This window comes from Macrobrachium nipponense, chromosome 9 (genome assembly GCF_015104395.2).
Source record: "Macrobrachium nipponense isolate FS-2020 chromosome 9, ASM1510439v2, whole genome shotgun sequence".
NCBI classification, from domain to species: Eukaryota; Metazoa; Arthropoda; class Malacostraca; order Decapoda; family Palaemonidae; genus Macrobrachium; species Macrobrachium nipponense.
The window spans coordinates 66302696-66326548 of NC_061110.1; the positions used below are offsets into that span (position 1 = coordinate 66302696).

At 39.3% G+C, this 23853-nt stretch overlaps 1 protein-coding gene across 2 annotated transcripts in view; it reads right to left on the reverse strand.

Annotated features, from left to right (window-relative positions):
* Positions 1-23853, reverse strand: part of LOC135218434 (very long chain fatty acid elongase AAEL008004-like) — a 91048-nt gene that overhangs the window by 51945 nt on the left and 15250 nt on the right. For both annotated transcript variants that reach the window (XM_064254745.1, XM_064254744.1), the window contains exon 2: positions 8731-8803. In XM_064254745.1, the coding sequence (XP_064110815.1) occupies positions 8731-8791 (61 nt within the window). In that variant the 5' untranslated portion in view covers positions 8792-8803. The remainder of the gene's footprint in view (positions 1-8730; positions 8804-23853) is intronic.

The following is a 23853-nucleotide window of genomic DNA, read 5'->3' on the forward strand; positions in this document are numbered from 1 at the left end:
TTTCATTTTCCATTATCCCAAATCCATCGTGGGTTCGCTTATTAACGTATACCTAAATACAAGTCGGAGTTTACAAGATACCATGTAGCAATTTTAATGAGATTTACACTGGGGAAACTGGTAGATCCCACTTGCAAAGATTAGCAGAACACAAAAGATCAGTGTGATATGCATCAGAGAACTCGGGGATTTTCGTATATACGTATTAGGGACAATGGCTACACTATGAACTGGAGTGGGGCGGAGCTGGTTTTCAAAAGTAGCTGTCCGTACAAAAGGAAGATGCTGGAATCTGCTTTTATAAACCAAACCAACAACATGAACCAGTCAGGAGGACACTGGAAATCAGATGACATCGATGAAGTAATCCTTCTTGGGTCACCAACAGACTCTCTGCCACATCTACAAATGTTTTGTATAAATACTCCTGTAAGACATCTAATGTACATACTTTACTAGTGATCAGGAGCATACGAGGAGGTGCTTGAAATATATGGTTGCAACATTAAAATAGTGTTTTATGGGCCTCTTACCTTCAATATATATATATATATATATTATATATATATATATATATATATATATATATATATATTATATATATATATATATATATATATATATACACACATATACTTAAGACTCTCTCGCTGTTGGTATTGATGAAATTATAACCTTTTCATGTGATACATATTAATGCTGCATTTAATCGAATATACATATACATATATACACTATCTTGATCGCTGTAATATCTTGATCTTTCATTATTTTTGGTTAGTAAAAAGAAAAAAAAGACACTGAATAGTTATAAGGAATGGGAAAAACCACCAATCATAAACACCTGAGTGACTCAAAGTGCCTCATTGATCAATAAACCGGTATTCTGAAGCATCCACACAAAACTAATTTGAATCAACAGTAATTTGATACTGCAAAAGAGAGAGAGAGAGAGAGACTGTAGCTACTTAACCTGCACAATCAATCAGTCATTACAACAGATGCCAAAACAGCTGCAAGAGGCTCATTAACACACCCTCCTTTGCCGACAGGAAATACTTGATCCCTTCTACTAATCAGACGATTATGTACATATACTGCTCCGTGCAGGCCTTGTTTGCACCTGCATAAAGATCTCTATGTAATTACTTTCACAACATTAAAGATTCTCAATTCAACCAGTAGTATCTCATGAGATGCACACCCAACATGAGTACATTTGAAGTCGCTCCTTCTTGGATCACCCTGTTTCTCCAGCACGGCGTTTTACATTTACGAGGGTGGTCATGGAGGAAGCGAATCATTTGAGCTTTACATGTGCAGTAGATTATCTGATGTAATATTACCTAACACCATGAACTAAGACCAAGAATGTGTTGCAATTCATCACACCACAACTTTAGGCTCTCACATTAAAAAAAATTGATTTGATGAAATCCAATACATAACTTGAAGTACTATTTACTCAAAGTATCTATATTTCAGCTTCATATGCTCTCGATTCATAATGACTATATCGATTCGATTCATAACGACTAAAGATTCAAACAAACATGAACCAAAAAGTGCTAGATTGCTGGAAACAGTCATAAATAAATAAAGGAGGATATGAAGAAGTAGGGGCAGTATTCGCCCGAGAGAGAGAGAGAGAGAGAGAGAGTCATGAAGGAAGTAGAGAGTCTAGAGAGAGAAGAGAGAGAGAGAGAGAGAGAGAGAGAGAGAGAGAGAGAGTCATAAAGGAAGTCTAGAGAGAGAGAGAGAGAGAGAGAGAGAGAGAGAGAGAGAGAGAGAGAGAGAGAGAGAGTCATGAAGGAAGTCTACAAGATGAAAACCCTACGAAGCTCCAGACCGGGAAGGTGTCTTAACTAAAAGGAGAGAGAGAGAGAGAGAGAGAGAGAGAGAGAGAGAGAGAGAGAGAGAGAGAGGGGGGGGGGGGGGGGATATTCAGCATAAATCTTGAAGGGGAGGTACTGACAAGAGTGCTCGAAGAGTGCTGCAATCACTTCACCTCCGCGAATGAGAACCCCTACTAGATACAACACAAGACCTTTATATTTCCTAAAACGTGACGTGCCAAAATTTTGTAATAAAACTGATTAAAGAAACCTGTCGTCAGACGTCAAAGTGAGTTGAATGACTCAAAACTTGCTAGAGGGGGAGAAGCGGAAATTAGGTGAACTGTGCTGGAGGAAAGGCACAGATGTCGGTTCCTGTGAAGTTCGTTGAGCCTTCAAGAATTTAAGTGACATAGTTGCAAAGTGACAAAGGCTTTGCACTGGACATAGTAATAATGTTAAGGCTGAGACATCCGCAGCACCGTTGGAAATCTATAACCGACTTTTTATTTTATTTTAATACGAAGTTCACCAAATATCCTAAAAACTTCCCGTTGACCTCACTGACCAAGTGTCAGAGACGGAATTGAAACAGATTTGCCGATGTTATTCATGATTAAAGGTGAATTGCAGCGCTTTTGGCACCAGAGGAAATCCTTCATCGTCTACTCGGTGTGGCTGCCTTTCATTTCAAAATCAACATCATTGCAACATTCGAAGCGATTTCAAACCTTTGTCTCTCCGGTGCTTAACTAACGTCTACTCATTTTAAATAACTGTTGCAATCATTTCAATGATTTTCGGGGGAAGATGAATGAAATTAAATACATTCTATTACCCTACATCTTGCAAACGCACGACGCAAGTGAAGCACAAAAGCTCCTTCCTGAGATCGTCGTTGTATTTGAGTCGCAAAACGAACTGCTCAACATTTTCTTGCACCTCTGCTCTCAACTACCTACCTTCATTTCTAGTTTAGTTTTGTCTAATCAAAATGTTTCCTGCCATCTGACAAAAAAAAAACAACATAAAAAAATATATATTTAACACTAACATGGCACCTTCTATAAAACACGAAAAAACACGGAGATATGTACAGATGAAATAAATGATTACAAAGAGATACATGTTGAACACTAATCAAGTGGCAAAAAACCATGCGCGGGCCACTTCCTATAGCATCATTACAGCCTCTCCCAAATTCCTGACCAACAACATCCACGACACTTCCACGAATACTTCAGCGGCTTTACAGCAAAAGGAATAAAAGACGCTGCTGGCTCAGCAGCCAAACATCGCGGAAGAAACCTCTACCGAATCTACCGAACAGAGCACAGCAAAATGAGACCCACACATATTTAATCCACAGGCGAGAGGTCCAAAGGTGTTGGAAGACATTCTTTTTCGGTTATATAACTTGCGAAAAATGACCAAAAGAAAACCTCTCGACGACTCGGGAAATCATTATTATTACCTTGTTCCTTTTCGAAAATGGAAACCGACACTTCGGCCGTCTACAAGATGAAGACCCTACGAAGCTCCAGACCGGAAAGGTGTCTTAACTAAAAGGAGAGAGAGAGAGAGAGAGAGAGAGAGATAGAGAAGGAAGAGAAGAGATGAGAGAGAGAGAGAGAGAGAGAGTGTCATGAAGGAAGTCTACAAGATGAAGAACTTACGAAGCTCCAGACCGGAAGGTGTCTTAACTAAAAAAAGAGAGAGAGAGAGAGAGAGAGAGAGAGAGAGAGAGAGAGAGAGAGAGAGTCATGAAGGAAGCAGCAGCAAATGTTGTCTCCTGATGTACAACAGTTGTATTCGCTCCTTCACCCCCCACCCCCAACTCTTGAGGTTATCTACGACGTATGGACACGATAAGCACCGACTGCTGCCACTGCCACTGAGCACTATTGCGAGATGCCACAAAAGCTGAATACAGATGCTGTTGCTCAGCGTAACCGCTGCCCACCACAGGAGAGTGGCCCCAGAACAAATGCATCGGAAATGGAGTGTTCGAACTTTGTATTGTGCCGCATACATTGCCCTTTTATCTGGCCAGTTTTTATTTATTTATTTTTTTTTTTACATTTCAAGAGTAGTGGCAGTTACAGCATCGACTGAGATGTTTTCACTTCTGAGCAGCTTTGCCTCAACAGTTGTATATGAAACCTGTCTATTCTAGCTAGGAGAGGTGTTCCATATTTATGGACTTCCACCACTGCTACAGTCAGTCAATTATAAGGTTTCTAGATTGGCTCAAGTTCAATATATTCTTCATGGTAGGGCCTAACTAACAGATTATAAAACAGACCTGTGTTTCTGCAAACAGCAGATTGCGAGCTGCTAGAGCAACACATACCTGACTTTGGTTTCTTGAACAATCATCCATTATATCTGTCTGCTTTCCAGCTCTCGATTTCCTTACTTTCTTTGTAGTGATGTTTAACCACTGTCCATCTATCAGAAACATGGATGGCACATGTTTGCTGCGAGTTATGCCCGAGGCTGGATTGAAGTAACCTTCAACAAAAGGATGCTACTGTTAATGAGGCTCCATTTTTTCTCTTCTCTACTAGTAGCAGTGTTCTTTCAAGATTTATTCTCTAATTTACGCTCTTTTGTCCATAACCTTTTCCAGTCTTCTTTGTCTATTCAAGAGTTTACTGATGATTCAACTCTTCATATTTCTACTGACTTCTCCTCCAATTTCGAACTGCCATCTCTTCAGCTACAATCGGATCTCAAGAGCATAATTATCTGAATGAGGATCTCTAAACTTGGTAAAATCTAATAAGACAACATCACAGTTTCCACCATTTCTTAGCTCCTCTCCCATCCAATCTTGATTTGACGGTGAAAATCCTACTCATGATCAAATTTCCACATACACTTTTGGGGTTCAGGTTGCAAACTGTTTGGGAATAATCACAAAATTCCAATTGCTTAAAAATAATAATAATTTGTTCCGATGTCATTTTCTCCTCCTCTCCTGTTACTTGACTTCTGACTGTCCTCACATTCTTGTTTGGGATACTGCCCCAAGGGCTGACTCTTCTTTTGTTTCCTCCTGAACAGGATTGAATTAAACACATTTCGTGTCATCGGAGACCTTGTCCTTGTCTCCTCTCTGGATCCCTTCTACTTCTGCTTAAAAATACACTTTCCAAATGTACCCAGCCCAGCAGAAATCAGAAATCCTTAAAATACGAGGTGCCATGTAATGTTTCCTCCACTTTGAATTACTCTCTGATTCCGATCTTCCTTAACCTTAAATTATCCCTCTCTTTCCCTTTCGCCTGCGTTTTCCTCCGCACCCTCTAGATGGACACTGTTTCCCCTCCCCATCCCCCCCCCCTCCCCCTCCCCCGCCTCTCTCTCTCTCTCGTCTCTCTCTCTCTCCTCTCTCTCTCTCTCGTCTCTCTCTCTCTCTCTCTCTCTCTCAATATACAGTGTATGTTGAAAAATCGAATAGATAAATGCAGCTAAATACGAAACATTTCCACATACAAGTTCAAGTAATTTAATCGATTGTGAAACATCAGGCCCCTTGCACTCAGCAGCATTTCTCAACACTACGTGGCAAGAGGATTGTAATGTCGCCTACCAGACTTGTAGACAGAAGACGACTCGGAAACTGGCAGATATGGTGAGATTGGTGACGATGTGTAATCAGTCTTCCTCTCGTATCACGGAGTAGGCAGACCACGCATCTAGTTCTGCATGTACCCTGTTAGTAGCCTTCGTCCAGATCTTCATTTCGCAAACTCTTCGTGTCTGTGGTTTCTCCATCTGAATCGCTGAACGAGAAGGGTATTCTCATCGACTGGCCTCCCCCTGATCGGTCAAGACTTTCACCACTGAATTCTGTTATTCTGACGATCACATCAGAATATCGCGCATTTACAAAAACTAGCATGTTGTGGTCTTATACTTGTCCTCCACTATTAGTCTTGAAACGTCAAAGGTCCCGGTTACAACCCCAGATGCAACCTCAGAAGTTTCCACCTAATGAGAACCTTTTAGAGGTCAAACAATGTCCGGTATTGAACCCCAGATAAGAAACAGAATCACCAGCGGCTATTCGTTGTGAAGAACATCAATCTTAAATTCGTTTCATAACTGTAGAAAAGATGCTGATATCTGGAGCATCTCAAACCCTCGCAATGTCTCTTGTGGTTTATTCCATGGCGGAGTGGAAGGCCGTCAGGCAGGTCGAGGGGAGGAGGAGGCCGGGTTCTCCGCGATGAGAGGAGGAGGAGGAGGAGGAGGAGGAGGAGGAGGAGGAGGAGGAGGAGGCGGAAGGGAGAGGGGGTGATGGGAGAGGATGGGATGGTTACGGTGCCACCAGTCGCCTCACGCCCCCTCCCAACAGTAGAACTTAAAGATGATAGGATATTTGGCACCAGGGTAATGCCAAAGCACTTCTCTATAGATCTACTTTAGGCGCCTTATGCTTACCGTGATTCTCGGTTCACCTCTGTTGAGCGCATTCGTAGTATTATGATACTTAAATTTACTGACCTTACATAGCGCCACACAATTTAATCGATCATGAGTTATTTAAAAACTCCGTATCGAAGTAAGGGTTTTCTTTCAACTTCTTTTCTTATAAACATCTTCAAAATGATAGTATAACTGATCTCACAGTTTCTTAGTCTATGTCACAATAAAATGCAGAGGGATTTATGAAGCTTTAGTTACGTGTATGAAATCAAAGGACGTCAAAAATGTGGAATGACTCTAGACTGGCATAGATAACGCGTGTCTGCAATAATCAAACACTGAGACAAGAAGCTCCATATTGTACAAGAACTGCAACCGTTTAACGCAAAGAATCCGGTGTGTGTCAAGGGGCCGGTGGAATGCGCCCTCACATCACACTGCCTCTCAGATCCTAATGAGAACTCATCATGCTTCCCTATTTAAGTACACCTGCAAGATGAACGCCTGTCTGCGAGCGCTACGCTACCTCTCTCCTACTCCTTTAACCACTCTCAATGACGGGGTTGACTAGTGCAGCCGCTAGCCAAGGAACTCTGAAAGTCAATTCATGTATTTACACACACACATACATATACATAGATAGATAAAAAGATAGATAAAGTGAAGTGCAGTGGCATTAAAATGAAAACGATGAAAGCCCTCGTCCACAAGAGAGGAATGAAAAATGTGTGCGGACAGAATTGGCAAGTCTTCGATTCTGTGGGTGAAAAACACCAGCAAAAAGTCACACGACTTGTACTCATGCCACCACCCTAGACGACATTTAAGTCAAGCGCATACCATCGGCAACTATGGAGCAACAAGAACTTAATTAAGTCTTCCTCATGGCAACGCAGCACAAAATGCAATTTTAATGCCAAAAGGCTCAACAGTAATACAAAATATAAAAAGTCAACAATGAATTAGCATTGAACAGGTTTCTGTACTGCAAATGAAAATGAGACATCTCTCTCTGTATCAATAATATATATATATATATATATATATATATATATATATATATATATATCATATATATATATATACATACACACACAAACATACATATACATATTTTATTTAGCTACAAATGTACTTTAATCTCCAATTTGCTCTACCTCGGAATTAATATATTTTCATATACCTATGTGACCAAAGAGGAATTTTTTACTTGATGATAATTTCGTCCTCTCGTGGATTCCAACCAGCGCACAGAGGAGAAATCAGGACTTCAGTGACGTTTTTACCAACTCGTCCAACAATGGTATGGTGACGTGATAAAAATATGTATGATGGTTTTAATTTGGGTTAAAATGGTTAAATGGTTTTAAAATTTTTTTTTTAAAATTGTTTTTAAATGGGTTATTTTGGGTTTTTAAATGTATTGGGGTTTAAAAAAATGTTTTTTTTTTAATGTTTTTTTTTTTAAAATGGGGGTTATAATATTTAATAAATTATAAAAATAATAATAATATTTTTTAAATTTATTTTTATTTAATTAATTATTATTTAATTTTAATTATAATTAATTAATATATTATAAATAAAAAATATTAAATTATTTATTAATATTAATTTATAATTTATAAATATAATATTAATAATAAATTTATTATTTGTTATAATTCCTTAAGATGAAAATAAAGTTATATTTAACGGGGGACTCAGCAAAATATTTTGCAGAAATCGAACTCATTTTTGGGTGAGGTAGTTCCAAGGTGATAAAACTAAATAACTAACTCGCTTATCACCGTTTATCTCAATTTGAAGGATTTATTTAGCTTATACAATAAATCTCTTAACTCATTTCCTTATTTACATATTTCAGCAGTTAAGATTTGACTTTTAAAGCAAATAAATAAAAAGGCGTTTTTCCTCACCATGGTCAAATATATAAGATCTTTCTAAAGGCAGATTTACAAAAGACTGGTTTTCTAGTGCCAACTGAAGTACCAAATTTCGTGCCCAAATACTCATACATAATGGTTGCCAGTATTCAGATTCAATAAAGATATCGATGGGAACCACCACTTTTCTGGACTTTAGAAGCAAGAATTCGCCCTCGATAACGGGGAACCATACTGAGCACAGATACCAGAATCCAAATAGCATTCATTAATGCAGACAACTATTAGGATATGACAAATACACAGCAGAGAAGACACGCAGCACATACGCTCTGTTCTCTATCAAAGCTTCTACTCATCACCCAGAAAGGAAAACTAGTATACATTTAATACGTAGAGAGAGAGAGAGAGAGAGAGAGAGAGAGTAGAGAAGAAGAGAGGAGAGAGAGAGCCTATTACTCGAGAGAGAGAGAGAGAGAGAGAGAGAATTTTGTACTTTGTCCAATACACATTCATGCCTAATTGCACACAGACAGTTCCCGCGACATAATGAATGCCTGATGAGCACTTACCTCTCGATTTAATAAATAGGTCATTGTAGCTGTCCATGACAGACTCCATTAAAGTCGCCATATTTAACAAAATCTGGAAAGAAAAGAAAAGCGTATTAGATAAAATTATACAACAATCATAGAAGGCATGCAGATAATAAGCATCTACGAATGTAATGTATTACAGAAACTGTAGAGAAACATAATCGGCTTTATTCAAGATGACACAACTTTATATATATATATATATATATATATATATATATATATATATATATATATATTATATATATATATATATTATAAATAATACGCTTCTTTCTTCACGGATATCTCGAGATCAAATACTGAAAAACGAGGAAAGCTATCTGGCTAGATGCCAACTCGTCTCTGCAAAGCAGGAACAAGCGAAGGTACATAACCGGATGGATATTCTGTCTCGACGTTGTCAGCTGGACCAAAGTCTCTGCGCCCGTGCTTTGCGCCACTTCAATGAATGAAGCTTCCTTTCACATTTAAAATGAAATCTTCGTTGTAATCGTAAGTAAGGACGTGCTTTACTCGTTCAAAACTCAAATGAGAGACGCGTCATATTCGAATCTTCAGTAATGATTCTTCAACACATCTTAAATCAGTCATGGCGGAAATGAAAAGACTTCAATTCACAAGATTTGGAAAGAGGTGTTAAAGCTATAGAGAAACAGGGATAAAAGAGCCCATCTCTTGACCTGCAGTGAATACTACAACAGTTCTTAAGCGCATGGTACACAGTGTCGAGAATCAAATGAGGTCAAACACCACCAATCGATACTTGGGGATGCGCTAGAACACGCCACGCCCCACCAAAGGCTGACAAAACAGCCAAAGTCTTTAACACTGTCCTATGATTAAACATTTTGTACATATAATCAAGAAAGGACGTCACACACTTCACATCATTCCCATCCCGTTATATGGAGAGAAATTTTGGTATTCATGCATCATAAAACGAGCCTATCCTTCCTAAAATCGTTACTCAAAACGAGCCTATCCTTCCTAAAATCGTTACTCCGTAACACGATAACGCCTGATTTGTTTGTATTGCTAATATAGAAACATGCAAATTATAATACACTCACACACACACACACACACATATATATATATATATATATATATATATATATATATATATATATATATATATATATACATATATATAATATATATATATATATATATATATATATATATATATACATATCATACATATATATATATATATATATATATATATATATATATATATATATATATGCGTGTTGTAATCCGTTTACACAGTTCAGTATATTTAAGATTTTCAAAAATTTAAAACAATGGGTATTAGGAAGCGTGTCACCTATGCAACGAAATGCGAACAATCTTAAAACAGATTTTGTCCTCTAGTTTTTCCTTCCACAATCCTGGTATACGTAAATCTGAGGTTGCATACAGAAATCAGAGCTGCGAAAGGAAACAGATTCAAATAACGACACAAGCCCTTTGACTTTCTTTCCGGCATATGGATGAGAGTGAAGCACAACCTCTAAAGGCCACAGACACATCAGCCAATCAGAGATAATGATTGTGCCAACACCCTTATTTTTTTCAGGCCTCGGGGTATATATATATATTCTATCTATATCATATATATATATAATATATATATATATTAATATATATATATATTATATCTATATATATTATATTAATATCTAATATTATTATATATATATATATATTTATATTATATATAAATAATATATTAATATATATATATATAGAGTATATATATTATAGATATATATATATAATATATATATTGTATATATATATATATTATTATATATATATATATTATAATAGTATATATATATATAAATATATATTTATATATAGAATTATATATTTATATATATATAGATAATTCTATATATATACCACAGTATATGATTCCAACAGAAGGCTTCTCTACAAAACGGTGCAACTGGATAATATACGTTTATGTCAGCGCACTCCATTGAATCCTCCCTCTAAATGACTGGTTGTTTCTCTAGTTACCGAGCGTACGTAGCTTCGCACAGCTGCCAACACCCTTCCATTAAGCCGTAAGTGTGCATTCATGAAGAAAGTCGTAGGTACTCAGAATTCGGCTTGTGCTGCATAACTAAGCTTGCTACTTTTTCTACTTATCTGCATTTTCATTTCCATTTTATTTTTGAATATAAAAATGTGATCAATACAAAATCTGTTACCTGTGATAAATTATACCTTTATTATGTAATGACAATACGTTAACTTCAGATCGATGTACACGTGTGTGTGTTTTCATACATGCATCTAGACAAAAGATTTCTATACTATCTAGAGTGTGAAGACATCACTTCTACCTGGTTCCATAAGTGTGTTGACCATCAGACCTGACGTAGCACAAATGAATCCACTTGAGATGGGCTCAAAGCCTCAAGTCCGTCGACCTGAATCCAAGCAGTCTTCATCTCCATCCCTAGTGATGGGGATCACACCCGATACTCGTCGAGCCAAGTGATGATTTAGGTTGAGGAATGAAAACGACTCATAAATGACACGAGAACACTATCACAGCCAGTCCTGCAGATACTTGTATCAAGATGGACGTGTATACAACTAAGTGCAGCTGTAGGCCTGCTTCCTAAGCCATTACCAAGAGCAATTAAAACAGCAAAAATGGCCAGAACATTTAATGAGACTCATAACCTCGATGCTCCCGAAGCAGAAGCTACCTATATTCCATTAACTAGAACACATGTGCATTCCTTTAATAGACAGAATTACGGTCTCTCAGAAACTCACCATAATCGGTTCTAAAGTGCATCTATAATTTATAACTGAATTAAACCTTGCGACAATTTTAAATGTTGCAATACACAGAAAACCAAATGAGCATATAGCGTGCAAATAATCAACAGACTGCAATTATACGTATCAATAATTCGAATCCTGCAATGGGCATAACTGTTTCCTAACTTCTTTCCTCGAGAGAAGCCAAGGCTTGTACTGTTGGGAGTACTCACACACATTTGCAAATTCACGAGATCGACACAAGGAGGGGAAAATTGAAAAAGCAACGAGCACTTTCGTGTAATTATTATGCAGTAGCAGGTACTTAGTTTCTAAAGTTTCCTCAGCCTTATGGCAAACCTGCAAATATAACAAGTGAAAGCTTTTCTCTCTTTTGCAATGTGTGTGTATACACACACACACACACACACACACACACACACATATATATATATATATATATATATATATATATATATATATATATATATATATAACAAAACCACATAACAACCTAAATAAAATTTATAACATCAATTACTCTTTCCCACCACCAGAATCGATAGGGATCAAACGGGTATGTTGCCAACACACCATTATCGCCTTTATCGACAACCCCATCAGGTAACGACCCTTCCTTATTATGTTTCTTCGATAAATCGTTGATACCAATTTAATGGTCATCCACGCCTGGCAAATTCAACAGCATGCAAGCCTCTTAATATTTCCAATACTAAAACATCCATAAAAAATCTCACCAACAGTTGTCTAGAATACAGGTTTCAAAGAATACACCCATAACCAACCACCCACACACACACACACACACACACACACACTCAGAGAGAGAGAGAGAGAGAGAGAGAGAGAGAGAGAGAGAGAGAGAGAGAGATTCTAATGAGTCACATCACCACGTGCACATCTAGGACTGACATCAGGAAAGGGTACGTACACCATTACACTCGGGATGAGGTAAGCTGTGCGGAGCATACGGCAATGGACATGCTTTTCAAAACTATTTCCCAGTATGCCAGGTTTCTTTCTGGAACAGATATTCTACTCACATCGTCAGCTCTCTCTCTCTCTCTCTCTCTCTCTCTCTCTCTCTCTCTCTCTCTCTTCTCTCCCTCTCTTCTCTCTCCTCTCCTCCTGTCCTTGCCAGCGTCTCTCTCTCTCTCTCTTTGGTCAACTCCTTCACCTCTGCCTACCTGTACTCATCCCGGCCCGCCACCAAATATTCCCTGCAATGGCATCTAAATTCTTCTACTATACCTACTAGAGGCCGTAGCACCACAACCTCCTTCGCCCACTCATAACCTCATTTCAGACTCTGGCAGCCACAGCTCTATGCTTCTTTATACTGTAGACAAGCGTTATATAAACACCGCCATGAGTGATGTAGATTTGTAGTTGGTATTTCCTGTTTCTGCCCATGAGAGAGGAGAAGGTATTATGACTCCACTGCGCTTGATGCCTTTCCTTTCAGTTTGCCTATTTCGTTGAGAGCCAAGTGGCTGCCTTTGCAATAGTCCTCCAATTTCTACTCGTCTACTCGTCACTTGGCGATATGAGAGCTCATTTTTAAGTTGGGATGCCATGCCATTCCTCCTCTGGTCTGAGGCTTCGGCTTCCTTCTTCCCTCACTTCGCTTGCTCACTTGAAGAAAGTCGAGCGCCACATCCACATCCTGGTATCTCTCTCTCTCTCTCTTCGGTCCGGAAAAAAAGCTCTCTCCTATCCTCTGCTTCTTCTCGTCTCTCTCTCTCGTCTTTGTCTCCTCTCTTCTCTCTCTCTCTCTCTCCTTCATTGATGCAATTCGGCCTCATTTAGTCACTTTCTAGGTACTTGAAATTTGATCACCGTTCTGTTCTCACATCACTATGATATATTAATATACGTACTAACCATAATCAATACTTCTAGTTATCAGAAGCGAAGGAATATCTCAAGTTTATAGTTCTATCGGTTAAAATTGTAGACTTCAGAACTCGGACATTTATCATTTCGGTCATATCAAGAACATCCTTCAACACTGGAAGCAATACAGAACTAAAGAGTCGGCCTTTGGGAAAGCACAGCAGTAATTCGTTTAAGAGTAAAGCTGAGCAAAATAGCCTACCTCTTACTCTCCTTTCATTTTGTCATTTGTATATGCTCTTCGATATATTCGCAAAATGATTAGGATGGCACTGACAAGTTTCATAGCCCTCTGGGAGGACGATACAAATAAAGAGCACTTCGAATCAAGTCAATCTTGTTCATCAGATACAGGCATGACATATATACTACATTGAATTTTGCCCCACTAGGTCCTTGAAGGCTTTAGTTTCTTTTCAGCAGTGTCATTTCCAGGGGAAAAGATGGCTACTCTCTGGGGCGTCTGTCTGACGGCCTCCTTTGCGTCACCCGGTGTTTATATTCCAAAAATCCGAAACGTCACCTTTTACAAGACTCTTCAGTGTCTGAGGAACGGCGAGCTTCCAAACCAACCCACAATCTCGAAACCATATGATATCGAGGTGTCATGCTTCCTACTTACACGGTGTCGAAACACTTTCCCTCGCCATATTACACAAGAACCTTCACGGCTTTTAAATGACTCTCTCTCATTTTTACCGTACTTGCAGAGGGTCCTTTCAAAACATACGAAAAGGGGAATGAGGTGTTTCGATCACACTCATTGCGAAAGGAACCCAACAAATTAGGCGATGTTGGACATGTTCCAGTTTTCTCAAGAAAGTATGAGACTCACAACAAGGTCGTCGTCATCATACGTAACTCTTCTCTTCTCCCCACAAGCCATCACAACCACGGACCATGATCACAACTTTCTCTGGCCGTCCTCAACTTGGGCTTCGTACGTTGGTCATTATAAACAACAACAACAACAACAACAACAACAACAATAATAACAAACATTTGTCATAAAAAACATCATTGCAGCTTAGCCAGAAAGAAAAAGTACTATATATTTTCCATTCAAAACTGAGGCTAATAGTCAAGATCAAATATTATTATTGTAACAGTAATACTCCTAAGCATAATACATTTTAATTTTAAAATGCAAGCCACATTATGTTCAATATTTCTGATGAACCTGTAGGTGCATCTTATTAGAGGCAAGAATGTGATGAGTAACGGTGCCTTCGTAGAGGGAGGCATTTCCCCGTCTGATATTGCGTCCACCAAGCTTTACAGCTGTGGGCTATACCTCGAAGCAACGCTTCACCTACGATGCCGCTTCCAGTACATGGAAAAGTGTTACTGGATTCGTAATGGAACAAAAATCCACAAGAGAGGCCGTATCTGGGGACCTTACTGACAGCATCATACATCCAGGAGCAGCAAACATCATACCAAATCTCGCAGCATCTATCGCGCGCTGACCTGCACGACTCCCACAAATCTGTCTTCAACCGGCAACAACGGCGAGAACCAGAACCTGGTTAGCTCTACGACCTCTGTTGTACCGCTCTCTTGCGTCATCGCCTTTAATATATTTGAATAACTCCTGATCGAATATATAACGTCGAAAATGAATTCGGGACACAATGAAATCAAGATTATCATTCGTGGCATCCGTTGTTAATCACGATCTTCTACCACTCCTCTTACTACTACTTGTTCTGCTATTTTGACTTTACTGTCTCCAAGTCTCACTACTATGACCAGCAAACGTCTTTGCCTGGTGGCTTGATCTAGTATGTCAGTTAACTGGCAAGACACCTAATTCATCTCCACAAGCGGTCTCCCTTTCCTTCCAACATCTGACCGTCACCTGGGTGGTACTGGAAACTATATAGTAAAACATGAATATGCTCACCACTTTCAGAGTACTGTACAATATAATGCGGTTACCAAAAGCGCATTACTACTCAAGAAAATAGTCATATCAAAACTATTTCATTTCACAGCAAAAGGAACGACAATGCTTACGATATGCACAGTTCAACATCACCTGTAAGTACTCGGGATGAGCTGCCACTGCTGATTTACCTAAACACCAGGACACCCCAGGAAGAACATAAAAAGCTTTTTCAGGAGATAGAGATCGGGAATGAGTACAGAGAAACAGCATGTCGAGAAATATTTCGTTATTAAGATCTTACGTACGCACCTATAACAAACTCAAACCTAAGTGTATACACACACACACACACACACACACACATATATATATATATATATATATATATATATATATAATGTGTGTCGTGAGAGAGAGAGAGAGAGAGAGAGAGAGACGAGAGAGAGAGAGAGAGAGAGAGAGTCACCTGCATACATCACTCCACTTGCTCAAGACTGCCACACTTCCCCTATAGTTAGGTGACAACAACATTCCCGAAGGGAAAAAAAAAAAAAAAAAAAAAAAAAAAAAAAAAAAAAAAAAACAAAAAAAAAAAAAGAAAAAAAAAAAAAAAAAAAAAAAACGCACAATCTGCTGACACAGAGCTCTCTCTCTCTCTCTCTCTCTCTCTCTCTCTCTCTCTCTCTCTCTCTCTCTCTCTCTCTTTCCGTAGCTTGGTGGTAGAGGTCCAGTTTAAATCCCACTGATCTCGAGCAGGACAATGAGGGATGAATGAGCTGCTCCATAAAACCCAACTGCTGCCTCTGCAAACCTGAGCCGTGAATTCTGTTCCTAATTGTTGGTAGAATGTTGTGGGTTGCAGATACACAACTTAATCACTGCTACGTAATTATGGAGAATGAAATGAAACACTTGCGATTTGCGGAGTTTCTTGGAAATTAACCATAAAATAATGTTAATGGACACATAAAAAACAGATTCGCTGATAACCCGTGTGTACTGATTAAGGCGTTAGCAATAAAATCAGTGATATTATACAGACAAAGGATAATTCTTATTTAATATAAAAAATCAACCAAAAACAAGTCACGGACAAAACTCTCAAAAGCCTTCCTAAGTTTGAAAAAATTGCCAACAGGCAAAGTGACCCTTTAAATAAATCTCAAGTTCAAATGACAATCTTCAAGCAGTCAGGAGCGCCTCAAGTAGGCCATGACTAACTTTAGCAGGAACTGAACTGAATGAGCAAAAGGGAATCATGATCCACCTTGAAAAGGCAACAGAATCTATTTAGATTTCCACGCGTACCCACCCAGAGCTGTGCATCCTGTGGGTCACTGCCCTCTTTCCTAAACTATTTCCAAGACTTGTGACTCAGCAACACTGCATCTTCACGTATTTTCAACGCCACTCTGGAAGAGTTGGGTTATGGTACGGAGAGAGAAAAAAAAAAACTCGCATACCTAAACTAATTGAATGAGGTACCAGCGGAACTGGACGATATTATTAATAAATTGAAACAGACAAATAACCAACCAAATTGTCTGATGACACCAGTTTTCCTACGAGCTGCTCTGTGAGCAAGAGCCGTGCTGGCGGCTCAAGGGCAGCTCCATCTCAAACAACAACTACACCAATGAATTAACCACAAGAAGAAGAAAATGCTATACCCGCTGTACATCTTGAAAGCTCGTGAGTAACCCAACAATGCAATGTATACAAAATGATAAACGCTACATCATTGCAAAGTCACGGACACCCCATTCCAGTTGGAGTCAGTCGTGGGCGGAAACGTGACGACACGCACCAGAGATCTAGCACTAAAAATAGGAGCAGTCTTCCTTATTTCAATTCTTAGGTAGATACTGCCTTGCCTTTCTACGTCAATTTGTAACTCAAACAATTCAACTGTACTTTACAATAATGAGAGGAAGAATGGGAGTGACCTTCAGATAAGTGACTAAGTGCATAATCACACCGGCCCCGACTCTTCCCCCACCTCCCCCCCCCCAAAAAAAAGGGGGCAAAACTTGGGAGAAAGAAAATAAATCCCCCTGTCGGTTCCTTGATGGCGAAAAGGGTAGGGCACTCCAAGATAGAAAGGTGACCGGCGATGCCACATCAAATATTCCCACTCATGTCCTAAGGTATTTGAAGACAGCCTAAGTTATACAACGCAAAAATAATTGGTTAGTGATTCATTTTTGCCAATGATTAAAAGCCCTCGTCATTTTCTACCTTTTAACAACAAAAAACCACACGCGACAAAAAAAATATTCCAGCTCTGCCAGTTCCTCTCTCAGGTGTTCAGCTGACCTCAGGGCATATAGACGTCGAACAGCAAACAGCAAGGATTCAACCATGGCCACTCAACTCTACTGGGAAAGAGTTGCTTGGTCGTCCTTCATGCTGGTCTGGTACCATTCTTAATGTATACATTTTTTTCAGTTCCCAAGATTAATATACTTACATAAATGAAGAAGTGTTACTTAAAAGTTTTGTATATATAGTGTGCAGTAATAATACTCTTGGTATTCTTGTCTATTATTATCATCACTATAGGGTATTCATGGCCCAAATCTATTTGCTATGACAATCCCTTATGAAGACAAGAATAGAAAAATTTTTGAATACTCTTTCTGGGAAGAAAAGAGGGACTACTTTATACAATAGATGATAAATTAAATAGCTGCCGATAATTCACTTTATATATATATATATATATATATATATATATATATATTATATATATATATATATATAATTAAGCGAGCTTGGAATTTAGAAATATATATAGGTAAATGAACACAAAAACAGGTAAATTAAAAGTGCGTAAGATCAGTAGGACTATAGAAATACAGAGACTTGGAAGAAAGGAAAGATTTTCAAAGCAAAGTCGAGGCAAGAGGGATCATCCACCCAGAAGTAGCTATATGACTCCCAGGAGAGAACAACAGACCCACGGATTAAAAGGGGTAAAAGATAATGAATGGTAGGCCTTGACAACTCCAGAGAAGTGCATTTGGCAACGTGGGGGACAACGCCTAAATCGCCATGATGAACCGATAGGGTATAGTACCTACTCTGCTGAGCAGAAGACTCGTTTTGGTTAATCCACGATGATCATCACCATTCCCTTGACGAACTCTGCATCACCTCACGAGCTTTCACCATATTCTGATGCCTGTTTCATCACAGCCACAAGCCAAGAACCCCATACTGTTTTTTGTATTCTTCGGGCTCAGGACTATTACATTTACGTACTATTGCATTTACGTCCTTATCTTATACCACGATTATTAATTTATTATTATATTATGAATAGTTTAATTTCCTGAATCCAAGGGTCCTGCTTTCATTTACACATTCCTACCTTTCATACACATCTCGGGACTTCCTAGCTCCCCAATGTCTATTCGCTCTCCCTGGAATTACAATTACTAAATAGATTATATTCTATGCTAATCGTAAGCCTTGGGTGCCTTTACTCTTCTAAAAATGACGCCCTCTCCAACTGGCTCCACAACCTCTCCTTCAAGACCAACACGTCACCCTCCTCATCCTTATTCCCCTCCCCCCCTCCCCCCCCCCCCGGCCCGCCTCTCCTCCACCTCCACCTCCAGCAATCGATTACCATGACGCAGCCACGCTGACGCCCACTGAGTTTCCCTTGTCTGCTGACAACGTGGACAGTGTGGGTTGTGGGTAAGGAAGGGGGCGTGAATGAATGAAGCAAAAATGGCGGTCAAGCATAATCATATCACTCACAAAATTTTTGAACTCGACAAATACTTCATCTAAAACCGAATAAAAGCAACTCACAAATGCAGAGATAGTGTTAGCCCAAACTACTACACATTAGTTACTCTGAAAACACGACTGAAAAGGGCTCAAATACTTTTTCTATGAAAGTTTTCGATGTGTCTTGATCTTTACAAATGCTCATGAAAAGGTGTTTGGTACCGACAGAGGAAGAATGAGATGCAGGCATATGCTATTGAATTCACTGTATTTGCAAGCATATGCTATTGCATTCAACGTATTTGAAGTTATTTTTGTTTCAACAATTTTCATTATATTAATTATTGTTAGTAGATAAGATACAATATGTCATGTAACATAAGCCAAGAAACAAAACTACTAAAAATTAATGCCAAATGCTCAACACTGTCGAGAAAGCCTTCATAGATTTACAATATTATGACCTACAAAACCCAATTTAAGTTACGCCTCCGCCAATTTCATAGTGGCTGCTGCTGCTGCTAAGCACCTGCTTACTCCACCACTCTTGTCACTCGAGACTGCGAAGGATAGCTCGTCACTCCAATTCTAAATGGAGTAGTTAACTGGCATTGAGCACAACGGGCGCCAGTCACCCAAGGCTGAAATGCAGACTGTCTACTTTTATGTGACGCTTACTTTTCATATTAATCTATTCACAGCTGCGTCGCAAGAGTGAACCAGGAACATTAGTACTGCGAGTTCCGTGCGCTACCGCTGGGCTGAAATACTTACCTTATGAATATAATACTTGTACTTGAGTACATATGAAAGAGAGAGAGAGAGAGAGAGAGAGAGAGGCCGAGAGAGAGAGAGCGAGAGAGTGGGGGGGGGAGAGGGAGAGAGAGAGAGAGGGGGGGGGTGGGGGGGGGGGAGGGGGTTCAAAAGCTCTCTATTCCTCAGAAGATTAATTCGTCACACAAACAAATTCTACATTTGCACTGAGAACTGAATGATGTATCCGAGTTGACATGCTTGCATGTCTCATGCCGTAAAAACTATCTGCATGTATCATTTCAAAGACATTGCTTCAATCGTTTGGAGACTCCATTCAAACCCAGCTGCCTAACAAACCAGGTAACAAAGTTGGCCCCAAAATACGATCCGCGACGATTCGATCGAAGCGCCTTCCTTCCTTCCTTCTTTCTTTCCTTCCTTCTTTCTTTCCTTCCTTCCTTCTTTCTTTCCTTCTTTCTTTCCTTCCTCCTCTCCGGAGAACTAGGCGAACACACCACCATCATCATGAGAGGAATGCGTGTTTCATTCATATCCTCCTCACCCCCTCCCCCCTCCTATTTCTCCATCCCTACGACAGCTTCTCAACGGGCCTCTTCTCCCTCCTCCATCCCACCACACTCCCCTTTTATAGTTCTCATCATTCCAGACTCAAGCATCTTAATTAAATGACACTCCTTCCTGACACCACTTGAAGATGCCCAAACTTCCCTCTACTCATTATTGTCAGTGGCATTCGAAGTTCCACGTTTCTATGACGAAAAAAAAAAAAAAAAGCTGATTTTCACACAGTCGATAAGGTCCAGACAGAACCAGACATCCATGTTTTTATAAAGATACTTAATGATGACGTATTCAGGTAGGTTCAAAGTTCCTGTCACTGACATTGGCGCATGTTAGATCACATCTACCTTTATTGGCCCAGAGGGACTTGACTTAGGAATTTATCCCAAAGTATCTCCTCCTTTCATAACTGCAGCGGCTAAGCTGTGTCTCATTTTCTCAACTTCGTCTGCTGCTGCAACACTTCGTCATGACTCAAAACCCAAGCCGCAAACATTCAGCACTTAACCTTCCCCAAACACCTATACGTCTTCAAGATGCAAACATTGGGGGCAACTTTATAAATGCAAGCCAACGAAGAACACGATACAACTCAAGGCGCCTACAAATGAGTTGACGAGACGCTTCCACTCAAACATCTCGGGCTGTCATTCAGAATAACGGCGTTTAATATCTCCCTGAGTGGCGCAGTGCAAACCCTACTTATTCAGAGAGCTGCATTCAGTTCAATTTGTTCAGTAGACAACAAGGGATCTGCTATAACTATTTAGTTGCGCCGTGGTTATGAAACCAGTTTATATATATATATATATATATATATATATATATATATATATATATATATATAATATACATGGCTAATGAACACATGTATTTGCTTTACTTTGTAATGAAAATCATGATAACCTTAAAACCTGTTCATGTGCATTCTATTCCAAGACCTCATATACGGTAGGCTAAACTTAAGACCCACAAAATCCTTAAAATTTTTCACCATAACTCCCTAAAATCCATTAGAGAGAGAGAGAGAGAAGAGAAGAAGAGGAGAGAGAGAGAGAGAGAGGGAGAGAGAGAGAGCGAGAGGAGGAGAAAAGGAGGAGGATAGACAAAAATAGTGAGCGTCTCTATTACTCTAGTAGGGAGGGCTTGGGGGAAGGTGTCCGAGTGGAGGAGAGCAATCTCGCAAAATCTGCTCTAAATACCAGATATAGACGACTTGGGACCTGAAGCTTCATGAAAGTAAAAGTATAACTGTTCTGGTCAGCTGTGCTGTATCATTAATCTAGTGTACAAACTAAGTTCAAAAGTCATTCTTGTAGAATTTCATAACCCTTATTTTCAATTTATTTTTTGTGTTATGAAGAATGAAAGTGAAGTCCTTCGCACAAACAAAAAGTAAGTCATGACACCACGCATGCATACGATTTGAGAAAAAGAAAAGTCCAATTCTTAAGTTTTTGCTCGTAAAACCCAAATGCAAGTGTTACCGCATCAGTAAAGACGACCCACATCACAACACGAATGATATCCGAATCTCACTTTTATACTAAAATTAATAATGTATTTGATGACATAAAATCGGAACTTTCAGTATCTCTATTTTATACAAGAAACCTACAGAATGCAAGTCTTTCACAGAATACTAGCAACAAACGATTGATTGTCAAGCAAAGTGACAGTTATATAAACCAAAAACCAATGTTGCTTCTCTGTCCAATTTGAAGGACCTATAATAATGAGCCTGAAGATCTCCCACAATAATCCTGCCTAACATGTTGGTAGCGGCCGAGTGAGACGAGACAGCCATCTCACTCACCTTACAAGGAAAGCAAGTACAAAATGTGCCGAATCGAGTTTTCTGTACAGCGTTAATGCTGTATGACTCTTAGCCTTGGCCCATGAAACTCTCAGCCGTGGCCAAAGAAACTTTCAGCCGAGGCCCATGAAACTCTCGGCCGTGGCCCATGAAACTTTCAGCAACGGCCTGGTGGTGGCCTGTTGTTGTCACCTGAAGAGGTGCCACAGACGCACGATCATATCCAACTTTTATGTTGATTAAAATAAAAAACTACTGAGGCTAGAGGGCTGCAATTTAGTATGTTTGATGACTGGAGGTGGATGATCAACATAATTTGCAGCCCTCTGGCCACAGTAGCAGCTTTAAGATCTGAGGGCGGACAGAATTAACACCAACGAACAAACAAACAAATACACAACTCAATCAATTTATTTAACAGAAACCTAAAAGGAGAGAGAGAGAGAGAGAGAGAGAGAGAGAGAGAGAGAGAGAGAGAGGAGGGGGTGACTTTTTGACACAAGCTGCATACCCGGTAAAGCAAAATCACTTTAAGGCACCGACGAACAGCAAGGGTTCAAAAACCTTGTGCCTCCAAACCGCAATGACTCGGCAGCCATCTCCCTTATAACATGTGACCTTGTGGCTGCAAAAGAGAAATTGTTCGTCACAGGCCATATAGTAGCTATCTCTTAAGAAGATTCACGCAAAGTTATAAATTCCTACATTCCTCAACTGAAAACATCAGGATGCCCCCTTCTTACGCTCCTGCCACTTCGGTGAAAGGAGAGAGAGAGAGAGAGAGAGAGAGAGAGAGAGAGAGAGAGAGAGAGAGAGAGAGAGAGAGCATCTCAACTCCAAAACTGATTCCATCGACCGAGTTTGCAAGCTGAACCTAGACGCCAACAAAAACCCTTATTCATATTAATGAACTGAAAAACACGTTCATAGGAATGGTATCGTCGTGAAACATTTGTCCTTGCAATGACCTAGTCTTGAGAGAGAGAGAGAGAGAGAGAGAGAGAGAGAGAGAGAGAGAGAGAGAGTCTTCAACACGTCTAAGCTCTGCACAACCCTTCGGCCTCTACGTCTACGTAGCTACCTCCACGGTCTAGGTATAGGGTATATACCTAGACCGTGGCTACCTCAATCTTCCCAACCCATAAGGCCATAGGCTATTCCGGCATCTTAATCACCAAGGTAAGGGCGAATGGGCGTAAAGGGGGAGAAATGGGGAAGGGGGAGGGAGCTTAGGAGTAAAAGTGACGGTGAAAGTCTTTTAAGGGTTCATAAAATCTTTTTTTCTACTTCTTAGACGTTGTCGCCGTCATTTTAACTGGTGTTCACACACAATGAGAAAGAAACTTCGTTAATATTAAAACTAGACCAACACGATTAACACTAGTTAACTAAGTTTTAAGAAGAAAATATATATATATATATATATATATATATATATATATATATATATATATATATATATATATATATATATATATATATATATATATATATGTAGTGTGTGTGTGTTATATATTCAACTTTGGTTTTCAAATATTTTAAGTTCAAATTGTGTTTACCAAGATGTATCGAAGTGTTTTAACAATTGACATAAAAACACGAG